Source organism: Ambystoma mexicanum, chromosome 4q, assembly GCF_040938575.1.
Source record: "Ambystoma mexicanum isolate Mex_15411 chromosome 4q, UKY_AmexF1_1, whole genome shotgun sequence".
NCBI classification, from domain to species: domain Eukaryota; kingdom Metazoa; phylum Chordata; class Amphibia; order Caudata; family Ambystomatidae; genus Ambystoma; species Ambystoma mexicanum.
In genome coordinates this window covers 978964106-978986095 of record NC_090928.1, presented here as the reverse complement: position 1 = coordinate 978986095, position 21990 = coordinate 978964106, and the positions used below count along the sequence as shown (strand labels likewise).

The window sequence follows — 21990 nt, the reverse complement described above, 5'->3', positions numbered from 1 at the left end:
AAAGATGAGCTCTCCATCCTGCATCGAGCGCAGGGGCGCGTAGACGACCAGTTACTTCACTGGTGTGGAGGAATTGGTGAGTTCCAGTATTGACTCTAGAATCCAATAGTTTGTAAGAGTTCAAATGTCTGATCTTCACTCTTTCCGATTCCTTGTAGGTTGCCGGTTTAACCACCACGAAGAGTCCAAATGGCAGTTGGTGAGAGTCAGGTAAGTCTATAGTGGTTTTCCCCTTAGGGGCCGGGGTACGGCGATGATGCAGAGTTAACTGCGCCGACCTGAGATGAGGTGAGTACCCCCCTGCGGTAAATCAGGTAAGACTTTGGGGGGTAGCTTGTAATGTCCAGTGGTTTCCCCTTAGGGGCCGGGGTGCGGCGTTGATGCAGAGTTAACTGCGCCGACCCGAGATGAGGTGAGTACCCCCCTGTGGTAATCCGGTAAGTCTTTGGGGGTATCTTGTATTGCCCTTTTGCATTCCCTTGCTCACCTGGCTTTTCTTGTCCCCTTAGATATCGGAGAGCGGTCTGAAAGTGTAGAGCTTGCGATGGAGTGAGGAAAAGCTGTACTGGATAGGGAGTTCAGCGCGGCACTGCGAGGTGCGTGGCGGCGCGCGTGCGATGACTTCTTCAAGATCGGCGGCGCGATGGATCAAAAATTCAGGTAAGGTTTCAAGGTAAAACCTCTTCTCCTTCTTTTTTCGTTTCCAGGTGGTCCAGGACTGAAGCGGGCGTGGCTGAAGACTGGAAGCTGCTGAAGGCACGGTGAGCGTTATGCTGCTGAATGCAGAATAACGCGAAGCACGTGCGGCTGTCCGGGTGTGGTTAGAATAGCCTTGGAAGAAGTCCCAGGTAAGTATTCTTCCACAGCCCCCACCCGAGTAGAAAGTAGTCCCTTAGGTAAAATAGTCCCTCCTAAGCCCCATTTGGCTTGTGGCTTTGTGCAGCATGGTCTGCATTAGGTAGGTTTTCTGTAATGAGCCAGGACTGACTTTATCCTTATGAGCCTGACGCCATAGGCGCAAGGACTGCACCCAAACAGCCCCTAACTGGGGTTTTTGGGCATGCTCCAAATGGCATGATGCCTGCTTCCAGGGTTGCTGGGCCTGGTCTGGCTTCCGGGGGGCAGGCATCATGACAGTAGTTATTGACAAGGAAGATGAGTTGCTCCTTCCTGGAGGAAAACTCTGCAGCCACTCGTAGGAGGAAATTCTCCACCTCCACCTGTAGCTGAGCCAAAAGCGTGTTGGTCTTCTCGTTTGGGAAGGTCTAGTTGATGCTGACGATGGCCGAGGAGAACCTTGCATATGGCCTTGTGATATAGTGAGGCCTTGTGTCCAGGAAGCCCAGCTTCTGCGGGTCTGTATTGCGGATGCTTTGAATGTTCAGCTCCAGGATGTGCTCAAAACGAGGCCAGAGAATCTCAAGGAGGGTATCCAAGTACTTGTCCGCGACAGGGATATTCCTCTTGCCCATGATGCCCTTGAAGCACAGAATGATGTGGATGCAGAGGAAGATGGCAATGCTGTCGTAACAGTCCAACACGTAGGTGTCCATGTGTTTCAAGAACATAGCCAGGGTTTTACCCATGATGCAGTTGAACAGATCCTCCGCAGAGTTGCCCGTCACCATGAAGAAGTCGCAAAGAAACAGGTACTCCCTGCAGCTGTTGTCCAGGAGGGCATAGTGCTGGCTGAGTAAGAGTGAATCAAGGGGGTACTGAACACCGCTTTTCTGTGCTGTGTGGGGCACAGGAATGGGTGCCTCCAGCTCTGTGGAGGCAATAACATTCCCGCTGCTGCCCAGGGTGAAGATGGTGTTCCGGTTCTTTAGCAAAGAATTCGAGAAGAAACCTTTCTTGGCTGTGTCTTCCACTCCCATCAGGTCTTCCTTATCAGCAACTTCTTCATACTGCACCTTCATGAGTTGGCTGATGTAGGACTTGAAGTACGACAGGTAGATTTTGCTCATGGTGTCGACATACTCATCTCGGATCTCCTTGGCCACTGAGTGCTCGATGGCCAGTAGGAACTGGTAAAAGAACCTGTATTTCAGCAGTGCATTCTGAGGAATTTGGTAGTTGATCATTGGTTTGCGGAAGGAGTATATTTTCTTCAGGATAAATTCACGAATATTTGTCACTGCTTTGATCTTGAGCCGGTCCAATATGTCTTGTACATCTGCGCACGCTGCGGTTTCCCGGAATGACAACTCCTTCACGTAGTTGATCTTGGTATTCAACTCATGGAGCTGCTCTAGGAAATCCTGCTCTGTCACTGGGGTGTCCAAGATGGTACTGATCATGATTGTGGGGACCACCATCTCGTCCACCAGCTGGCTGAGCTCGCTGCGCACAGACTGGCGGTTCTTCAGCTTGATGTTCATGGTGATGGACTGTTCCTGCAGGGTCTGGATCTCAGAGCTGATGCTGCTCAGGTCGCACTCGAAGGAGCTCAACATCTGCTCCATGCGCTCCAGAATGGTGTTGCGGGCTGTGATTTGATTGTGCAGAGAGGAAATGTTCTGGCTCTCTTTGATATCTGAGAACAATCCTTGATGGACGCATGTTCAATCTGCTGCAGCTCCAGTTCCACTTCCACTTGTTTTGAGTACTGCCTCAAATCAACCCCCGCTTTCAGGGCTTCCTTCACCAGTGCATCTTCCAGGTTTTCCTGAATGTGAATGTCCACTTTGTCCAGAATAAACTCATCCGAAGTGAGGTCCAGCTCCCCCAGATTCAGCTGCAAAGCATCATCCCCCATGTCGGCCGGCACCGCCCCACTTTCCTCCTCCTCTTCTGGACCCCGCAACCGCAGCTCCGCCACCTCCATCTTGCGAGCCCCCCCCCTCTACATATTTAATACAGTACAAAGAAATGTAAACAGTACATGAAAGTCATGATGCAGTCAGAAGTCAAGGAAAAGGAGCATTAGGAAAAGCTAATCGTAAAAAATACAGGTTAAGTTGTTTCTTAAACAGAGATAAATTAGAGCAAGAATGAATATTTAAGGAAAGAGAGTTCCATAATGTAGGGGCTATTAGTTGGAATGAACAGAATTTGGAAAGAGCATAAAGGGGACAAAGACAAAACCGAGATGCAGATCGGAGAGCCCGTTGAGGTTGATACAAGAACACCAAGGAACGCAAATTAACAGGAGCCAAAGAGGGAACAAACTTAAAACTAAACAAAAAAAATGAAATTCCAATCTAAATTTAATTGGAAGCCAACACAATTGGATCACATAATGTGAACTATTTGTAGAAAATTGTAACATAACTGCCAAATGAAGAACAGAGTGAGGAGTAAAACGAGCCAAAATATAAAGAACAATAGTCAAGCTGAGATAAGATAATTGTGTGTAATAGTTTAGTAGAAGCAAAAGTTAGATGTTGTTCGATTTTATTGACTTAAAAGAGATGAAAGTGACATGATTGGACTACAGTAGAATTTTGAGTCTGTAAATTAAAAAGAAGTCAAAAATAAATCCTAGGTCTCGAGAACAAAGCCATATTGTTAAATTAAGTGTAGGAAACTAAATGGAAGACAAAATAATTGAGGAAGATGCAGGAAAGAATTTCTTAAATACTTGTTAGTTTTATTACTAAACTATGTATGGAAGTCAGATGATATTTACTGTTAATCATTCACCCAAGCGGTCATAAGAAAACACAAGAGAAAAGGGCTCCCTTGCAATATGACACAGAGATGTCACTGTCTCTGGAGCCGTGCATTGGGTACAGTCCAATTCTATTCAGCAAACCTTGCAAAATCTCCAGTAGGGCACTCAGCCTGTCTCTGGGGTGGAGGTGAGGCTCTAAAAAGTGAGGTATATTTAGGTTTTCTTCACACAATAATTGTATCCTCCCCTACCTTGGTACCAAGTTTTTGGGGTAGCACTGGTGGCCTCTTCCTTGCCACCCTAGGTTGAACCACACTCTATTTCTTTGTTTCCACCACTCTGGAGCTCAGGGAATTAGCGTTCTGCTAGCCCTGGTAGATGTAGGGGGTATAGTGTCTCTGGCTTGATCAGCAACCTTATTGGTCCTCTCTGTTTTGCTCCTGCCAGCAACTATCCTCAGGTAACTCTCACAATCCAAAAGCTGTGGGCCCTACCATGTTTGTTGGCCTCGGACCATAAGGCTTGCCAGCTGCTCTGCCTCTGTGACCTATATTCTCTCAATTCCTGTCCCACTAGTCTCGCTATCTCCCTCTTGGCACCCTCTTTCTTTTACTTTGGCCCAGTGAGCTTGGTCAGTGGTGGCTCACAATCATTAACCTTTGTGCCCGGGCTCTTTTCTCCCCCAACCTTTCCTGTTTTCCCCTTCTTGTTTTCAACTCTTCCTACAGATCATGCCCCACCTCCAACACCAACCTCTGACTCTCTATGCTTCTCAGGCCTCCTCTGCACCTCCAGCTTCAAGAATTATATGCACTAGGTTGGTTGTGGGTAAAAACTTTGAATTTATTGTGACGATTGTTTATTACATTTTTCTTTTACTGTAGACGGGAGGTTGGGTATATAGAAAGGGGGAATAGGGTGTAGGTGAGGGGAGGGTGCAGTACAAATAAAAAGAAAGCAAAAGAAAGTTGATGTTATTACCATGAGCAAATCGTTTCATTGTTCAAAAATACAACCTCCAGAAACATTGTTTGTTCTCTCTTAGGCCAATATAGTGGAAACCTGATAACTTCTATATATTGCTTGTCCTCATTCCTTCCAAGTTTTCCCTGCCTGGCACTGTCATCTTGTGCCCACTCCAGCCACTTAACTCTAACTGTGGGAAGTTTTCTATTGATTTAGTTTGCCCACCATGTGAGGGTCAGCCTAACATGGTGGCCTGACCCAGTCACCTGCCTGGGAAGTAAATAGCTAGCAGTGTCTATCTGCCTGTGCATATGTATGTGGGCTTTCTAATTTGGCTATGGTTTTTCATTGACTAGCTGCAGGAAGCAACTGTGTACTAAGTCACTCTAGCATGGGAAGGCTGGAGCAGAGAGATAACCCATTTATCACATTCAAAGATCGCACCAGAGAGCAGATGGCTTCCCCTACCTCATAGAGAACACTATTCTCCATTGGCAGATGTGATGGACCTGGGATTTGTCTATTGGCCTCTAATAATTTGAACTTTGGCCTGTAATACTTGGATCCCCATGTAACCTCTCTATTCTTTAGGTTAGTAATAGAACAGTGGGTTCCTTTTCCATTGTAGGTGATCGCTTGGATAAACAACAGTAGAAGTACAACTCACCTCTAGGTTCATACCCCATGTGTATTGGCTACTGTTCTCATGTACATTCAATAATTTTTGTTCTATGTTGCTTTCAAAGGAAACATTATTTGTATATTTTCCAGTCACTTATTCATTTGCTTTATTAGTGATTTGCATGAGTGATTAAAGACTAATTAATTGGACAATTAATTGGTTCAAAAATAATAAAATACATTTTATCTGATTAATTTATTGTATGCATTATCAATTGTATTGATTAAGCCCAATAATGCTTGTTGCTTTATTTATTGCATTATAAAATTGCTTTAATAATCATTAGGTTCATGAATGGACCTGTTGGAAACAAATTTTCCTGTTTTGATGTGCTCACAGTGACTTCATTAAAATGCTAACACAGATATTTCTAGAATTGTTTTGTAGAGAAATAAATGATTTGAATTTAATGAATGTACAGATTAAATATAGCTGTTAAAGCAGGCTTGGGAAATCCAGAAGACAACAGGTATATGGGGAACAAGTCTAGACACTGAAAAATTGGAGCCCTAAAAGAGAGAGTGCATTCTATTATGCACGCTGAAAAAGTGAGTCTCTCATTACTGAACGTAACGCACATCATACCTGTTCACTTCTTATAACGGATGGAGGAATTGAAAATAAATAGCCAGCTTTAAATCCTTCCATAGCTACAGATGGTTTTCCATCAAAAGCGTGGAGCAGCACCTTCTGAGCACCTAAGAGAAATACACAAAAAACAGAATTTCTCACAAGCTTTTTCTTCAAACGAATACAGATCCTGCCTGCTAGATCCATCTATTATCCCATTTTCTGCACACTCTTGGTGCCCTGCACTATCACTGCTTGGTAAGTATCACTGTTCAAATAAACATTCCCAGGCACTTTTTGACTTCACTTCAAGCCTTTGCCTCCTCGGTTTCTTCTGGGTGGTTGCTCCACACATTTAGGGCTGCTTTGTGCAAATTATATTTTCTAATGTTTCATCATCTTATAATAGGTCTTCTAGTTCAGGACTATTCTTTCTCTGAAAAGCATCTGCCGTTTGAGCTATGTTTGTTTCTGTTGTGTTTGAATTACACTTTCACAGCTGTGATGAATGCATGCAAAACTGAGCATTGTATCCTAAGGATTTCAATTAAGACAGCTATTACTTTATTTGTCTTTGACATTATATGCAATATATAAAAGGGATAACCTGTACTAAATCTCTGGTTTTTCAGGTAAGTAGACAAGGGATATAGCAACATGAACCAGTAGAATGAGAGTGACAGGATTCTCTAATTCCTTAATAAGTAATTTTATTCCATCATTATACAATATTGGGCTCACACAATTTCTCCGTCAGTCATTCGCAAACACACTCTCATATACACAACAACTCTCCAATTTCTTGTGTAAATGGAACCTTATATTGCACCATTTTTAAGACAGCTACTTGGGCAACATATTTAGAACCTTTGTTTAATACAGGTGTCAATTTCCGTTTGTTAATATTACAAACCGTTTCTGACCAGAGACCGGAGGGAGCATATCCCCGATCACGTTCTTGAGGATGATGCCCATCTGCGGGACCTCAGAAGAGTAAGGAATTTTAAAGAAAAACTTGTCTTCACAGGCCAGTGTAGCGCTTGGATGCGTGGGCATGGGTGCGGGGCCTTAAGGGCCCTGCGGGGTGTATCTGCCCTGTGACACTGAAAGGTATGCCATGGGCCACGTGTCCTGCGAAAAATAGTCCCATCTGGAAACTCGTTCCCCTACCTGTTCCCAAAGGGGGATGGTGTCGGGCGAGACGGCATTTTGTCTGGCCCGGCGAAAATCTTGTCGGGCTGTATGCCATGTGCCTGTGTCACGGTGCTTGCTGCATTGGGCCCGGCCTCTTCCAAGACTCTTAGCGGTGGAGACCTACCCTGCACCTCAGGACGGGGCCTGGTAGGCGGATTGCCCTCAGCTGTGTCGCTGTAATGCTCACCTGGTCTCTGCGGGGACGTTGGGGCACGGTTGCAGCCCTCCCTGGAACTGGCTCCCCTGGGTCAGGCTTCTTCCCCTTCTCCTGTGTTGTGGACTGCGCTGGTTGTTGGTACTGCCCCTGCGAGAATATGAGAGGCCGCGAGAATGCTGTGATATGGCTGTGGTCTCCCTCAAACCCTCCTTCCCAGAATGTGGTGAGCATGCGCCTACCCATATAATCTCACCTGTTTTATTATGATGGCGAGCTCTCCGTCCTGCTTCTTACTGCAGGGGTGCTTTTAAATAGACCTAGTTTCTTCACTGGTCCATGTGCGTGGCAGCCCAGACCAGCTGTAGCTGAACCACTTCAAAGGTAAGTATCCTTCGATAATGATTATTGTCTGTATTCTTTTGTAATGCTTTTTTCCTTGATTATTGTCTGTATCTCTTGTAATGTCTTTCCTTCTATCCAATAGGTGATGTGAAGCCCAGCAGAATTGCAGTCCAAGAAGCAAGCCCCAATGGAGAACAGGGGAGTTCCCGATGTCCCAATATGTGGTAAGTTTGGTTCTTAGGTCAAGCGCAAGGATTGGTTTACGCGCGACCTTAGCGTAATGTCTTTATAGTTTTTCTAACCTTGTTTGTCCTTTTCTCTTGCAGGGATGGCCAGGCGAAGTCAGACTGGAATGCTGTTATCCGAGGATCTGCCGGCGGGTGAAGGATGCCTGGATCCGCGAGGATACTGGCTGAAGACGGACTCCCGAGTAAGTGTTGAGGCTGGGAGCCGGGATCAGGTAAGGATGCGCTCCCACTGCGGTTGCTGCTGGAATCAGGAACGGATGCGCGATGGTTATTGCTGGAATCAGGTAAGATGCGCTTCAGGCGATGGTTATTGCTGGAATCAGGTAAGATGCGCTTCAGGCAATGGTTATTGCTGGAATCGGGTAAGATGCGCTTCAGTCGGCGGTGAGCGTTACGCTGCTATAAGCAGAATAACGCAAAACGCTTGCATGCAGGCGGGGCAGGCTTAAATAGCCTGGTCCCAGCCACGCCCATTTGGTCTGACTTGTGTCGCCACCCTGCCACTCCCAGAAGATGCTGCACGTGCAGCCCAATGCACTCCTATGGCCACGCCCGACCTGGAGGCACATGGAAACCCTGCAGGGGAGAAAATAGTACGTGCACCAGAATAAAAGTGTGCAGGGCACACTTTCTCATGAGCCTGGCACCAAAGGCGCCAGGACTGGGTCCAACTGGACCATTTATGTAGTGGAGCTTGTGGTTCTTGCCCTGTTGCCATGACAGTCACCGGTAGTGCTGCATACAGGCGCCTCCTCAGACATCTGTCCGGTACTAGGGCGTAGCCCCCTTGGGCAGAAACCCGGTAATAGAACTTTGCAGTCCCTCAGCATAGTTATGGGAAGGATCTCGCGACCTCTCAGCGTGGTGGCCGGTAGCTGAAGCAGCCTCGGTACCTGCACTGGTACTAGAACCTGAAAGGTCCCTCCCGCTCATGCACTTCCTAGGGAAGGAGTCGCCTTTGCAGGGTGCGGCTGAAAAGAGTGCCCCTACCTTGGGCCTAGACTTGTGCTTGACAAATTCCTTCAAGTCCTCTGGAGGCGACCTTCCGAAGAGTTCCCTCCACTGAGCTAGTGTTCTTCAGAGCGCATGGTGTAAGTGTGTTGCACGCGGTACAGCCCTCCCAGCCATGGTCGGGGTCAAGGCAGCGGAGGCAGAGAGCGTGGGGGTCAGTTGTAGGGAAGAGACCCTCGCAGGCTGGACACCTGATGAAGCCCGCTGACGTCGACATGCGCCAGGGAGGAGCGTGGCGACAGAGGTATCTGATTAAAGACAAGAAAACAGAAGAAAAAATACTTGAGCGCATGGAATTACTGGGCCGGAGGCCTAACCGAGGAGCCCTGGTGAAAGCGGTCTGTTCCAGTCGATGCAGAAAAGAGGGCTGGGGAGTGGCGCTGGTGGGTGGAGTCAGGGAACGCATGCTCCCAGGGCCGCGCCCCTGCGCGCACCTAAATTTAAAGAGGAAGATGGTGATAAAGGTTCTGACTCCCGCCCCTAGCGAGGGACGCCCATACAGTATGGAGGAAAGGGGACGGGACGTAGGAGTAGGTTTAGGAAACTTCACTCCATGTTCCAAGATGTAGCACTGGTTTCTCTCTTTGTTCACTGGCAAATGGTTGCACATATGGGGCCTTCCCTAGAGGTTGCAGAATGTGTTCCTCCTTTTCTTCCAATATTCATTTACTCCTGTTATGCACTTTTGAACCTTCACTCCAGTTTCCAGAATGCGTTAAGGGTTTTTATCTTTCTCAAAATGTTCAATTGCCAGCCATTGGGTTAGGTTTGTGAACCTTCGTACCAGGTTCCAAAATGTTGTGTGCAGTTCTCTCTTTCACAATGCTTAATGTGTTTGGGAATCTAGACTATGGCTTCCAGAATGCAATGCAATACTTTATTTGCTCAAAATGTTTTATTCTTTTAATACTTGTTAATACATATGGGCCAAATGTGGACGATCCACAGTTCTATTGTATGATACTTGATATGCTGACTACGTCAGGGGAAGCACTGATAATCTGGGGCGGCGATCTCAATACTATTTTGGACCAGTCCCTTGATCAGTCCTCTACTGCCCCCAGGGCCCCCTCCAGGGCCGCATTGGTTGTGCGGCAGTTGATGGAACAGATGGATGTGGTGGACGCTTGGCGCACACTGCACCCTACTGAGAGGAAATTCACCTTTTACTCTTCTGTCCATGATTCCCATTCACGTATCGATTATTGGTTCATTAGCTCACCCCTGGCCGGCATGGTCACCAGTTGTGAAATACACCCCCGCACCCTCTCTGACCACTCACCAGTAACACTTGGCATTCAGCTGGTTGATGCCCCTCCTCCAGTTAGACGGTGGAGAATGCCCCCCGCCATACTCAGGGACACTAATATTTGCGAAGCCCTCCATACTGAGATCACAGAATTTATTGATATTATTGGGATCGGTAACCACTTATGCTACTCTCTGGGAGGCATTCAAGGTCTGGATCTGGGGTACTATCCTGGGCAAGTCCACGGGTATGCGTAAAGCTGTAAGACGGGAGCTGGGCGCAGTCGAAACTAAAATAGGCCTGTTACAAACAGAATATAGCGCCACACAGGACAAGGCAACACTATCACAAATGCATGTCGCGTTGAAGGAATTCAACGCGTTAGCCAGCAGGGAAGTCTTATACATGGCTGCGCCTGCCGAGGCCCGTAGATATGGGGAGAGTAATAAGGCCGGGAAACTCTTAGCCACCATGCTTAAAACAGATAGACATCTGAGCCTAATCCCTGGTATTTTGACACCCACTGGGGTTCTGGTTAATAAAGAGCAAGACATTAATTCCACCTTCTCTGAGTTTTATTCCTCCCTTTATTCCAATCATGACATCAAAAGTAAAGAAGACACGTTCCAGTATTTGGATAACCTAGACCTCCCTACACTGACCACTGAGACCCGTAACATACTGGATCAGCCCATCACTATTGAAGAAATCGTAGAGGCCATTAAATCTCTGTCAGGGAGCCGCGCCCCCGGCTCGGATGGACTTAGCGTGGAACTATATAAGGAATTTAGGACTGAACTAGCCCCTCTACTGTTAAAAGTGTGGGAGGAGGCGATGGATCAAGGGAACCTTCCAGAATCGATGCGCAAAGCTATTATCACTGTCCTCCTGAAACCCCGTAGACCTGCACATGACATGGGTTTGTCTAGACCGCTCTCCTTGATTAATACTGATGCAAACATTTTCGCCAAGGTGTTAGCCACCAGGCTCCTGCCGTACATGTCGATCCTTGTTCACCCAGACCAGGCGGGCTTTATACCAACTAGATCTACAGCTCTCAACCTGAGGCGCTTGTTTAATGTTATGGCACACATTGATCCCACAACAAAGGCTGCCGTGGTGGCCCTTGATGCCGAGAAGGCCTTCGATTCCGTGTTCTGGTCTTATCTCTTCCTGGTGCTTGAACGGTTTGGCTTTGGCCGATACTTCATCAAATGCGTACAGCTACTATATACTCACCCGACTGCTAAGGTTCTGACCAACGCCACTTTGTCCCCCTCGTTTAGGCTCTAAAGAGGTACCAGGCAGGGGTGTCTCTTTTCACCTATACTTTTCGCACTTACTATCGAGCCGATGGCAGAACATATACGCCAGAACCACTCACATAGAGGGCTTAGGATGACCGCCCCCCCCAGATCATTTCACTATATGCAGACGATACCCTGCTATATGTCCGCGACCCAGTAGAGAACGTACAGCACATAATGTCGGACATACATGAGTTCTCGGAATATTCAGGGTACTGAATCAATGTTCCCAAGTCCGAAATATTTCCCCTTACGGATTGTACGGGTAACATCGCTGCAATTGCAGGGCTTCGGCCCACCCCGACTCAAGTACGTTACTTGGGTATTATGGTGGCCAGGGACAAACAATTGTTATATACACAGAACCATGGTGAACTGTTACTGAGTTTGACGACCAAGTTCCAAACGTGGGCTAGCCTTCCCTTGTCCTTGTATGGTAGAGTGGCTATTCTCAAAATGGTAGTCTTACCCAAACTCTTATATTATTTTAACAACATTCTGATATGGCCCGGCAAGTCCTTTTTCATGAAACTCAAGTCGCTCGCCTCTAATTTCGTTTGGAATGGGAAGACGGCCAGATTTTGGTGGGATAAGATGGTGGAACCATTCTCACGGGGTGGCATTGCTGCGCCAGATTTTGAACTATATTATCTGGCTGCACAGGCTCAATTTGTTAAACATTGGTTTGACCCTGATGACACATCTCCCCACATCCCCATGGAGAAACATGCTGATCGCCCCAATGACATCAGATCACTTCTTCTTAACGCTGTCTATGGAGACACATGCCCGTTTGACCCGTTATATACAACCATACGCGCCTGGGCCAAGATATATAACAGATTAGGCCTTGAGACCCCCTATGACCCGGAGGTCCCCCTGTGGAACTTCTCGAGTACATCCCCAACATTTGATAAAGCCATTCAACAATCCTGGGATCCTAACAAGTTATTCACACTAAGGGACATGTTCCCAAATGGCACATTCTGTGAACTCACCGACTTCATCGGGATGGCGGGAGGAGGCCCACTTAAACGCTTTCAATATCATCGTATGAAAACTGCTTTTGCGGCTAGATGCCCATCTTTCCCGTTGGAACCCCAAGTACACGAATGTATTAGGGCAATAGTATCCCCTAACAGTCACAATAAAGGGGTCTTGTTGGTATACTCACTAGTACAAACCCACTCCCGTCACATAATACGATAAGAGAGACCTGGGACCGGGATACGGGCACTCAGATTGATGAAATACGGTTGGTCACGCTTCTGTCAACTCACCAGATCCGTCTCTATGATCGCGGGGCTACGGCTGATCCAGTTTAAAGTTCTGAATCAGCTCCACTATGCCCCCGCCAGACTGGCCAAATTTGTTGAGTGTTGCACGGGAGCCTGCCCCAAGTGCAATGCACCAAACGCTAGCCCCTACCACATGTACTGGTCATGCCCTTTGATTATGGAATTCTGGCGGGAGGTGGCAGAACTCCTCGAAGACATAACGTCAATTCCGGCGATCCTGTCCCCCTTAAAATATTTGCTTGGTGACATTGGTAAGGTGAAAGAAACTACGAGGCGCTTATTTAATACCTCATGTGTTGTCGCCAAGCGCTGTATCCTTAAATCATGGAAGTCTACAACTGCACCATCCAGAGCCAATTTCTTAAAAGACCTAGGTTTGGTAAACGTCGATGAAGAACTTTTTGTTTTATCGGTCCCGACACAGTGTCGGCCCAAAGACATTTGGTCGCTGTTGCGTATTTATTTGTGTTCCCAGTTACCGGACGAGGATGCTACGCCTCTCTCTTTGCCATGATGTGGGATGTTTGATGTGTTTTTCTTGCTACTCTGTATATATGTGCCAATACTGTACATGCCTCAATACCTTGTCAAATTCTTTCTTTTGTGGACGGTCTGAATGCTAACCTGCTCTCTTAATAAAATAAATGTTTTAAAAAAAAATGTTTTACTCTTCACCACAAATTCAAGGGATCAGCATTTTCCTTTTCCTGCAATGTTTACCAGTGGCAGCAAATTCTCCTCTTTCTCCCCTCTTCCATCGATTCCCCTCCTGCTGAGAATTCCGCTGCTCCCTGGTAGTTCCATTTGAGTGTCACTGCTTCAGAATTGCATTCCTTCTCTCTTGCCCTTCCTTCTTGTCCTCAGTGGCAGTATGTCTGGGCTACCTTTCAGCTCAGGTATCATCTCAATGGGGGGTTAGAGTGGCTTGGTGTCAGACCTTTGTAAGAGGACGCACAGTGAAGCATAAAGACACCCTGCCTTAGAGCTTCTAGCAACTTGTTTTTCCGTCAGCAGCCCTAGATGCCTCTTCCCTCTCCTCAGAGACTGCAGCATCGCCATGCTCACCTTTCTGTCCCAATAGGTTCTTCCCATTGAAGGGTTTAGTCTTTTATTTACAACAGCAATTTCTTTATTGTGGTTTATTTAAATCAAGAACTTTACACAAAACACAATCAATATACAAATGGTCAACAATCAAAACTGCTTAAAACATAAAATATATACAAGCATACATACTGTAGATTAATTCACATTCAAATTTGATTTGAATCCAATAATACCGAAGAGCCACAGTATTACTCAAGTTACATAATACAAAGCAGAGCATTACAAATTCATAATATAAAAACTTTTAAATGCACACTTGAGGGCATCATACTCATAGAATACTCATAATATATAATCATGCTTCATAAGAAACCCCATGTAAGGCTCCCATAGGGAACCATTAGCTCCATTCACACACAGAGGATCAATCAGTCCTAGATTGTCTCCAACAGGAGTATCAGTTTATTTCACCAACCTAACTTCCACATATAGAGCTCTTCTTAGTTCTTCGTACCATCTTCACCCCTATAATACCTTTTATCAATTCACCACTGCAATCACGCTCTCTGACCCCGCTCTAAACATTAGTATAATGCCAGATTTGCCCAAAATCATTTAAGATAATGAAACCTACGTTAAACCATCTCAGTGTCTGTGTTTAAACAATAGTCCCAGAAGGAATCTACTAAGATCCCTTCATAACTATGCCCCAGACTCCCCAGATTGCACATATACATGTGACCCAATTTAGCACACTGCATAAGAACATGTCTCGCAATTTCCAGCCTATCTGTTATGCTGCAAATGTGGCAGAATCTATTCTCAGCCGGAAGACCCAACCGTGACCCAGTAATCGATTGAACCGGGAGTTGATTGATACGCAATTTCAACATAAAAGACCTTATGGCAGGATCAGGGCATAGTAACAAGTAAGGTTGCGTTTTCCTATACCGATGGACCACATGGGACACTGCTTCACAGCCTTTTAGTTTAGCTAAATGATTATAGTTCCTACACTAATCCCACTTATTGAATTTCCTTTCAAATGATTTCTTTAAGTCGATATAAGGTGTGTCTTTACTAAAGTCAGGATACCAACTTAGCTCTTCAAAGAGCTGCTCATTTAATGTTCCAAAATTAGAACCTTATATACTTTTTCTGACTCCGAATTCCTGCCTACGGCTACAAGCAGCTCGCAGACAGGGCTGGATCTACATTTTAAATGAAAGCATCCCTGTGCCGGGCTTGCTATACCACTTAAAGAGGTAAGAGCTAATTCGAGGAACAGATATTCCATGAAACAAGATGGGCCCAAACCCAGCATAGAGCACCAGAAAAGTCCCTCCAATTTATTTAACCAGGCAAAATCCTGCATAGCAAGCGCATCCAGGACGTACAGCAGCGAAGGGACAAAGCTCTGTTTATACAGCAGGATAATTCCAAACTTTCGCGCCTGAAGCATTAGCTGATTTGCCCTTCTGGTTTTGTTACTCATTACCAAACCATAGTCAGCACAGGTACTTATCGCCAGGGCCAAAGACGGATGGGACGGAACATAATCGATGGTACCGATCATAGTATCCATCCTACTCCGATAGACCTTGTTCCTAGAGATCAGCATAACGCTAGTCTTCTCGAGATTAATCGTCAGCCCCAATTCCTGGGCATAGTTTGAAAGTTTGTTGAGCAAGGTCTTCATACCCTTAAATGTACGATCGAATAGGACCAGATCATCCGCATACAACATAACGACCACAGGAAGATCTCCTATCCTGAGTGGGCAGTTAGCTATCCCAAGCAGACAAGGAAGCAGATCTGCTATATACAGATTATACAATAGATGGGCCGCGACACACCCCTGTTTTACTCCCATATTAATAGGTATGGGATTCGAGACCCCGCCCCCCCATGGTCCAGCCGTACTCTAGCACAGTTGTTGCTATGCATGAGAACCAGAATGCACACAATCCAATCGGGTCAATTTAAAGCCCTAAGCTTTTCCCATAAGATGTCCCTATTAACCTGATCGAATGCACTTTTAAAATCCACGTAGACAATTTACAATGTTACATCCCTTCTGCTCTGGGTTGTCTGAATTAGATGATCAGACACCCTGATCTAATGCGAAGTGCCCGATCCCGGCCGAAAACCGGTCTGCGCAAGGTTAAGGACGCTATCGCCCGTCACATCCAGCATGGACAACAGTCGGTAATTGATGGTTTTGGTTCGGTCTCCTTTTTTATAGACCGGAATAAGGACCGACTGCTGCCAGGATGCTGGTATCGCCCGAGCTCTATAAACTCGAGAGAACAGGATCAGAAGAATCTGGACCCAATTAACTGGGTTCTTCTTCAATACTATATTAGCAAGACCATTCGGTCCCCGGGGCTCTGGAGGACATAAGCTTCACAATAGAGTCCATGAGGATCCGGTGGCTCATAGGTAAAGTCCACGGGCTGGAGGAATCAGCCAGTGTGGAGACGAATTTACAGCTAAAGAACTTTTCAGTAATGTACACCGCCCATTCAGAGCCAGAAATGGGGTTTATCGCTGCAAGGATCTTCCAAATATCCTGGCAACCTTGTGTTATCATTGCCTGAACAAATCGCTACCATGCAGTCCTTCGTTCAGACAAACGATACCCTTGAATCCAAAGCTCAATAGCTGCCGGATCCTGACCTCTAAGGCTAGTCCTGTCAACCATACTCAACGGAAAAACTGTGGCACCCATCCTGGCAATCATTTTTGGACTCCAACTAATTCGGTTTCCTGAATAATTAGACAATGCCTCCCCACACATAATAACCTTCTTAGGGTCACCAAAGGACTTGATTACCAACGCGAGTACGGCATGGTGACCATTTCCATTTGGAGTCACTTTTACCGACACCACACGTTCCAAAAACCTGTCATTCCCGGCCATGTAATCCAAAGAGGACTCTTTAGAACCCATTGTCCAAGTCACACATCCAGGCTGGTCTCCGGTGGTGTGACCATTAAGCAACGTAAAGTCCCAATCCCCCAGATAATCTAGCCACTGCCTGCCCCTGTCCTTAGATCTTCCACCGTTCATAACACATCGTTCAAACACATTTGCATGTGTCGCACCCCCATCTCCATCAACACATCTGGCACATTCCAGTCACTATAGAGGAGAATCATATGGTCAGTAGAGCTATTACTCTAGGCCAACAAGACAGAGTCCAATTAATCAAACAGCCCCTCAATAATATCAGAACCAGGTGTGTCATAGATATTTATAACCAACATGTTTTATCGTCGTGCCCCCCCCCCCAAGCAGGCACCGATATTTCTATTGCTAATATGTTACCACCTGGAGGTCCCAATACTATTGGTCTTGGATTAAGATAATTTTTGACTCTGATCAATAGCCCGTCTGCAACCGGCCACGGTTATGAGCAGGTGTTTGAAATATTACAAAGCCATCTAAGGCTATGTCAAAAGTGACCCAAGTCTCCTGAAAAGCAAAGATTTCACATGCTGTTAAAGAATCTCGTGACCCTTCCTGCTGGTACCAATGGCTGAAGCCTCTAGTGTTCCAACTAAGTTTGGTGATATTTCAATGGGGGAGCAATCATCCGCTGCACCCACTGCCAGCCTTGAGCATTATCAAGATCCACGGCAACTGCACCAGTTTTGCACTTAGTAGATGATTTAGAACCCCCTTGCAGGCACTTCCACTCAATTTACTTCGGGGGACTAGTCTCCTCAAGTGCTGGAATATCCAATACATAACCCAAGTGTAATAAAGAAGAAGGTGCTGCCTCCGGTAAGCAATGCTGTCTACGGTAAGCAGCAGTGAACCTGTGTTATTTTCAATTGCTGTCGCCGGGGAGGTTCCACAAAATCAAAATCTCCAGAATTCATTATTCTTAGCGAGGGGATTTTATTGAACAGCGCCATCAGAGTAGTCTGATGAGTTGACATATGCCTTTAGTTTCATTCCCGGGGGCGGTGGTGAACTTTTTCGGGTCCAACATCGCCATAGTTATCTTACCAGGACTCTGCTGTCATTCAGAGGGATGCAAAGACAAGACTACTGGAAGATCTCCCTTATTCGTGATACCAGTGTCAGGTAACAGATTACTAGTGCTGCGAGCATTGGGTAGAGGCGGGACCTGACATTTTTACGGGGCCTCAGCCACTAGCCAGCTCGTTAACAAACCCACGGACTGAGCGGACCTTCGTTTCCTTCTAGCCACTCTTTTGTGTTGCTTCTTGGAATACATGATTTTTTTCCGGGCGCAATGTAGAGTTAAGGAGATGGGCATCCAAGAGTATATCCTGGCCATGAGAAGCGGCCTCACCCTTATTCCGTTTACGGCTTCTAGCCTGCAATCTTTTAGCCAATCGTAATGGTTTCCTAGATGGGAAAAAATGTGTGGGACCCCTACCTCAGTAACACTCAAAGGGTCATTATTACAAACCTTGACCTCTTCAATATCTAAAACTGGTGCCAGTGATGATGTGTGTCTGTCCAATGGTTGCCCATTTCCTTGATCTGACGGTTCCCTAGGGTTTGGGGGAAGCTGAACCCCAAGTCCAATCCGATTACTAAGTAGATCATACAATTCAGATATGGCCAACCCTTGCTTTTTCACATCTTCATGCATGGCCCCACAAATTTTAATGGCAAAGTGCAATATGCCATTACTTTGTAAAGACCCAGAGTTGTCACGTGTACTATAGGTATCTGGGTCTGATTCAAGATTGGTAACTGTCTCATGAAGCAAATTTGGACTTGCCGATAATCTCTTGGTTCCTAACGGCTTTAGTGGGTTAGGAAGAACTGGACAATGATAGCAGAAGGGGAAGTAATAAGGGCCGGAGAGAAGTAAGTGTAAAGAACGAGACGAGGAACTCTGCCCTCCTACCGCTACAGCTGGATCTCTTGCTTCCATAGTAGAGCCACAACTTACTTCAATCCGGCCCCTGAACAAACCACAGGAGGAGACAGGTCCCTGTGCTCACAGTTTGTTGCCACTGGCAATGCACTACTTTGCAGAGCTTATCACAATTGCAGTAGTGAATCATTGTCCAGGTCCAAAGGTGTGGAGCTCATGTCTTATTCAGGTAAAGCCGTGCTTTCAGGCAAGCTAACAAGTATATTGGGAATAACTGAGGTTTTAACCAGAAAGAGGGCCCTTCCGTACCCCCTGCTTCCACAGCAGACGTCCTAATAATTTCAAATATGGAGGTATTCACCCCTGTGTGCTTTCGTGACAGGAGGCCTTACGTTCCTTTATTACGGCAAACCATAGCCTTAGGATGGCTCTGTGCTTTTCCTGGCATAAATGGAGTGAGTCCCAGGCAAAGGCATAGCAGATACAATAAGATTAACAACAAAGAACAACGTGCAGGCACATTCCCCCAATAAGTTGCGGCGGCTGAGCCCTTTCCAAAGTCTATACTATGTGTGGTAATCTCGTTCTTAAAGAAAGTTGTATAACAGGGTTGTCAAAACGCCACTGCTATAATTTATGCAAAAAAGTCACTCAACAAGACTCACCTTCAAAGTCCTTCGAAAACCATCTGACACATGTCTTCCTCGTTGAAAAAGGCTCACGGAAGTAAGTAGTATCCAATACTGTGTTATCGGCAGGCTGGCAGGAGTTTGCTAGTAAGAAAATGCTTGATGAGACGATCACTAAACAGAGGAGCGGCGTGTCGCTTCCGAGTAAATCTAGAAATCGCCGCCAAGTGTACCTTTATGCAAGACAGCACCAGGCCCTTTTCAGCCAACAGCAACAGGTAAGGGAGAACTTGCTCAGGTGAAATGTTCAAAAGGGTCCAACCCTGGCTGGCCCTTACACCACACACAAAATCTTTTCTATTTACACACATAGGAGACATTCGTGGACGGCGCTCTCGCAGCCTCCAAAATTCGCCGACAGTCACTGGACACCCTTAGTAGGCCAAACTCGGAGTAGTCAGGAGCCAAGCCGTCAGGCTGAGGGATCTCGGATCGTGGTGCCACAAAGCTCCCTCGTCCTGAGACAGAAGGTCCGGCGTCGCCGCCAATCGAATCGGCTCTGCCACCGACAGATCCAGGAGATCCGAGAACCACGACTGCCTGGCCCAGAACGGAGCCACCAGGGCGTGTCATGCCTTTTTACCCTCTGAGGCTGAGGAGGGGGACTGAAAAAAGCCCTTGTGCGCCGCCTTGTGCTGCTTGTGCCAGTGTTGGCTCTGGGATCTGTCAGGTTGCCTGGACCGTCTTTTCTGGAAGCCCCGGAAACCACTGAAGGACTGACCCATGTCTCAATGCTGGTGTGTCTGGCTATATGCCTTGGGAGTGGCCTTAGTGAGGGTGGATAAGGATTTGGCAGGCAGGGAACTGTTCTTATCAAGTTCATCGTCTGTAGTGTAATGGAACAGGTCACCACCCTCAAAGGGAAGGTCCAGTATACATTCCTGGACGTCCGGTTTGAACTTGGTCGCTCGTAGCCCGAGCTGTCCTCATGTCTGTAGCGATGCAAATGGTGCAACTTGAGGTGTCAATGTGCGCCACCGTGGACTCTATGATGTCCTGCGTTACAATCTTGGCTTCCACCAGCCCCGCCTTGAAGCGTGCCTGGCTCTGCACCAGAAGTTCCGGAAGGTAGTCAGCGATTTCCCGCCAGAGCCTTTGGTTGACAGTAGCGAGCATAGCATCCAGCTTGGAATACATTTTCTTACCGTATGCTTCCAGGATCTTCTCCTCCTTATCCAGGAGTGCAGAGGCTGATGTAGCCATAGACGATTGTGCCTTGGAGTAGATCGAAGCTGCGGCGATCACCGAGGAGTGTGGCTGGGGGTGTGCCGACAGCAAGAGGGGGTCGCCCTCCACCTGCCTAAACTTGGCGTCGAGGTGCCTGTTGGTAGGCTGTGCAGAATGAGATTTCAGCCATCCCTTTTTGGCAAGTGCCACAGCGTCTTTTTGCTTTGGAATCCCTATTCTAGCCATGGGGCGTAGAGTGAGGACTTCCGCAAAGACCCCCGCCTATGGTTGTTCCACCGCAGGCTGAGGAAGCCCCAAGTATTCGGCCAGGCCCGCTAGCCGCTCATGAAAGGCCTTGGCCGATGAAGGTGTGTCGGGGTCCTCCTCCTCATCCGTGTCCACCAATGTGTCCTGTTGGTCAGGTACAGCTGGAGGAGTGCTGGGCGCCGGGTGCTGTGGCGTACTGACAGGAGCCGGCAGCTGCTGCAGTGGTGGCTGCGGGGCTGCCCAGACTAAGGGAGGCATGGGAACCGGTGTCGGGGGAAATGGCATGGGCAGCTGGGGCTCCAATCGGGCCATTGGCACTGGAACCAAGGGCGGAGTGGCCGTGGGTACTTGCGGCAGGACCGGAGGGAGCATATCCCTGATCACATCCTTGAGGATGATGCCTATCTGCGGGACCTCATAAGAGTAAGGAATTTGAAAAAAAACCCTGTCTTCACAGGTCAGTGGAGCGCTTGGATGCATGGGCATAAGTGCGGGGCCTTGAGGGCCCTGCGGGGTGTATCTGCCCTGTGACACTGAAAGGTATGTCGTGGGCCACGTGCCCTGTGAAGACCAGTCTCATCTGGAAACTCGTTCCCCTACCTGTTCCCAAAGGGGGATGGTGTCGGGCGAGACGCCATTTTGTCTGGCCCGGCGACCATCTTGTTGGGCTGCATGCCATGTGCCTGTGTCACGGTGCTTGCTGCATTGGGCCCGGCCTCTTCCAAGACTCTTAGCGGTGGAGGCCTACCCTGCACCTCAGGACGGGGCCTGGTAGGCGGATTGCCCTCAGCTGTGTTGCTGTAATGCTCACCTGGTCTCTGCGGGGACGTTGGGGCACGGTTGCAGCCCTCCCTGGAACTGTCTCCCCTGGGTCAGGCTTCTTCCCCTGCTCCTGTGTTGTGGACTGCGCTGGTTGTTGGTACTGCCCCTGCGAGAATATGAGAGGCCGCAAGAATGCTGTGATATGGCTGTGGTCTCCTTCGAACCCTCCTTCTCAGAATGTGGTGAGCATGCGCCTACCCATATAGTCTCACCTGCTTAATTATGATGGCAAGCTCTCTGTCCTGCTTCTCACTTCAAGGGTGCTTTTAGATAGACCTAGTTTCTTCACTGGTCCATGTGTGGTGCAGCCCAGACTAGCTGTGGCTGAACCACTTCAAAGGTAAGTATCCTTCGATAATGATTATTGTCTGTATTCTTTTGTAATGTCTTTTTCCTCGATTATTGTCTGTATCTCTTGTAATGTCTTTCCTTCTATCCAATAGGTGATGTGAAGCCCAGCAGAATTGCAGTCCAAGAAGCGAGCCCCAATGGA

General features: G+C 47.3%; 1 protein-coding gene and 1 pseudogene across 3 annotated transcripts in view; both read right to left on the bottom strand.

Annotated features, from left to right (window-relative positions):
* The window catches only part of TATDN3 (TatD DNase domain containing 3), a 481102-nt gene that overhangs the window by 50378 nt on the left and 408734 nt on the right, over window positions 1–21990 (bottom strand). For all 3 annotated transcript variants that reach the window (XM_069608538.1, XM_069608539.1, XM_069608537.1), the window contains exon 8: window positions 5850–5962. In XM_069608538.1, the coding sequence (XP_069464639.1) occupies window positions 5850–5962 (113 nt within the window). The remainder of the gene's footprint in view (window positions 1–5849; window positions 5963–21990) is intronic.
* On the bottom strand, window positions 964–2831 carry LOC138468121 (vacuolar protein sorting-associated protein 52 homolog pseudogene; annotated as a pseudogene).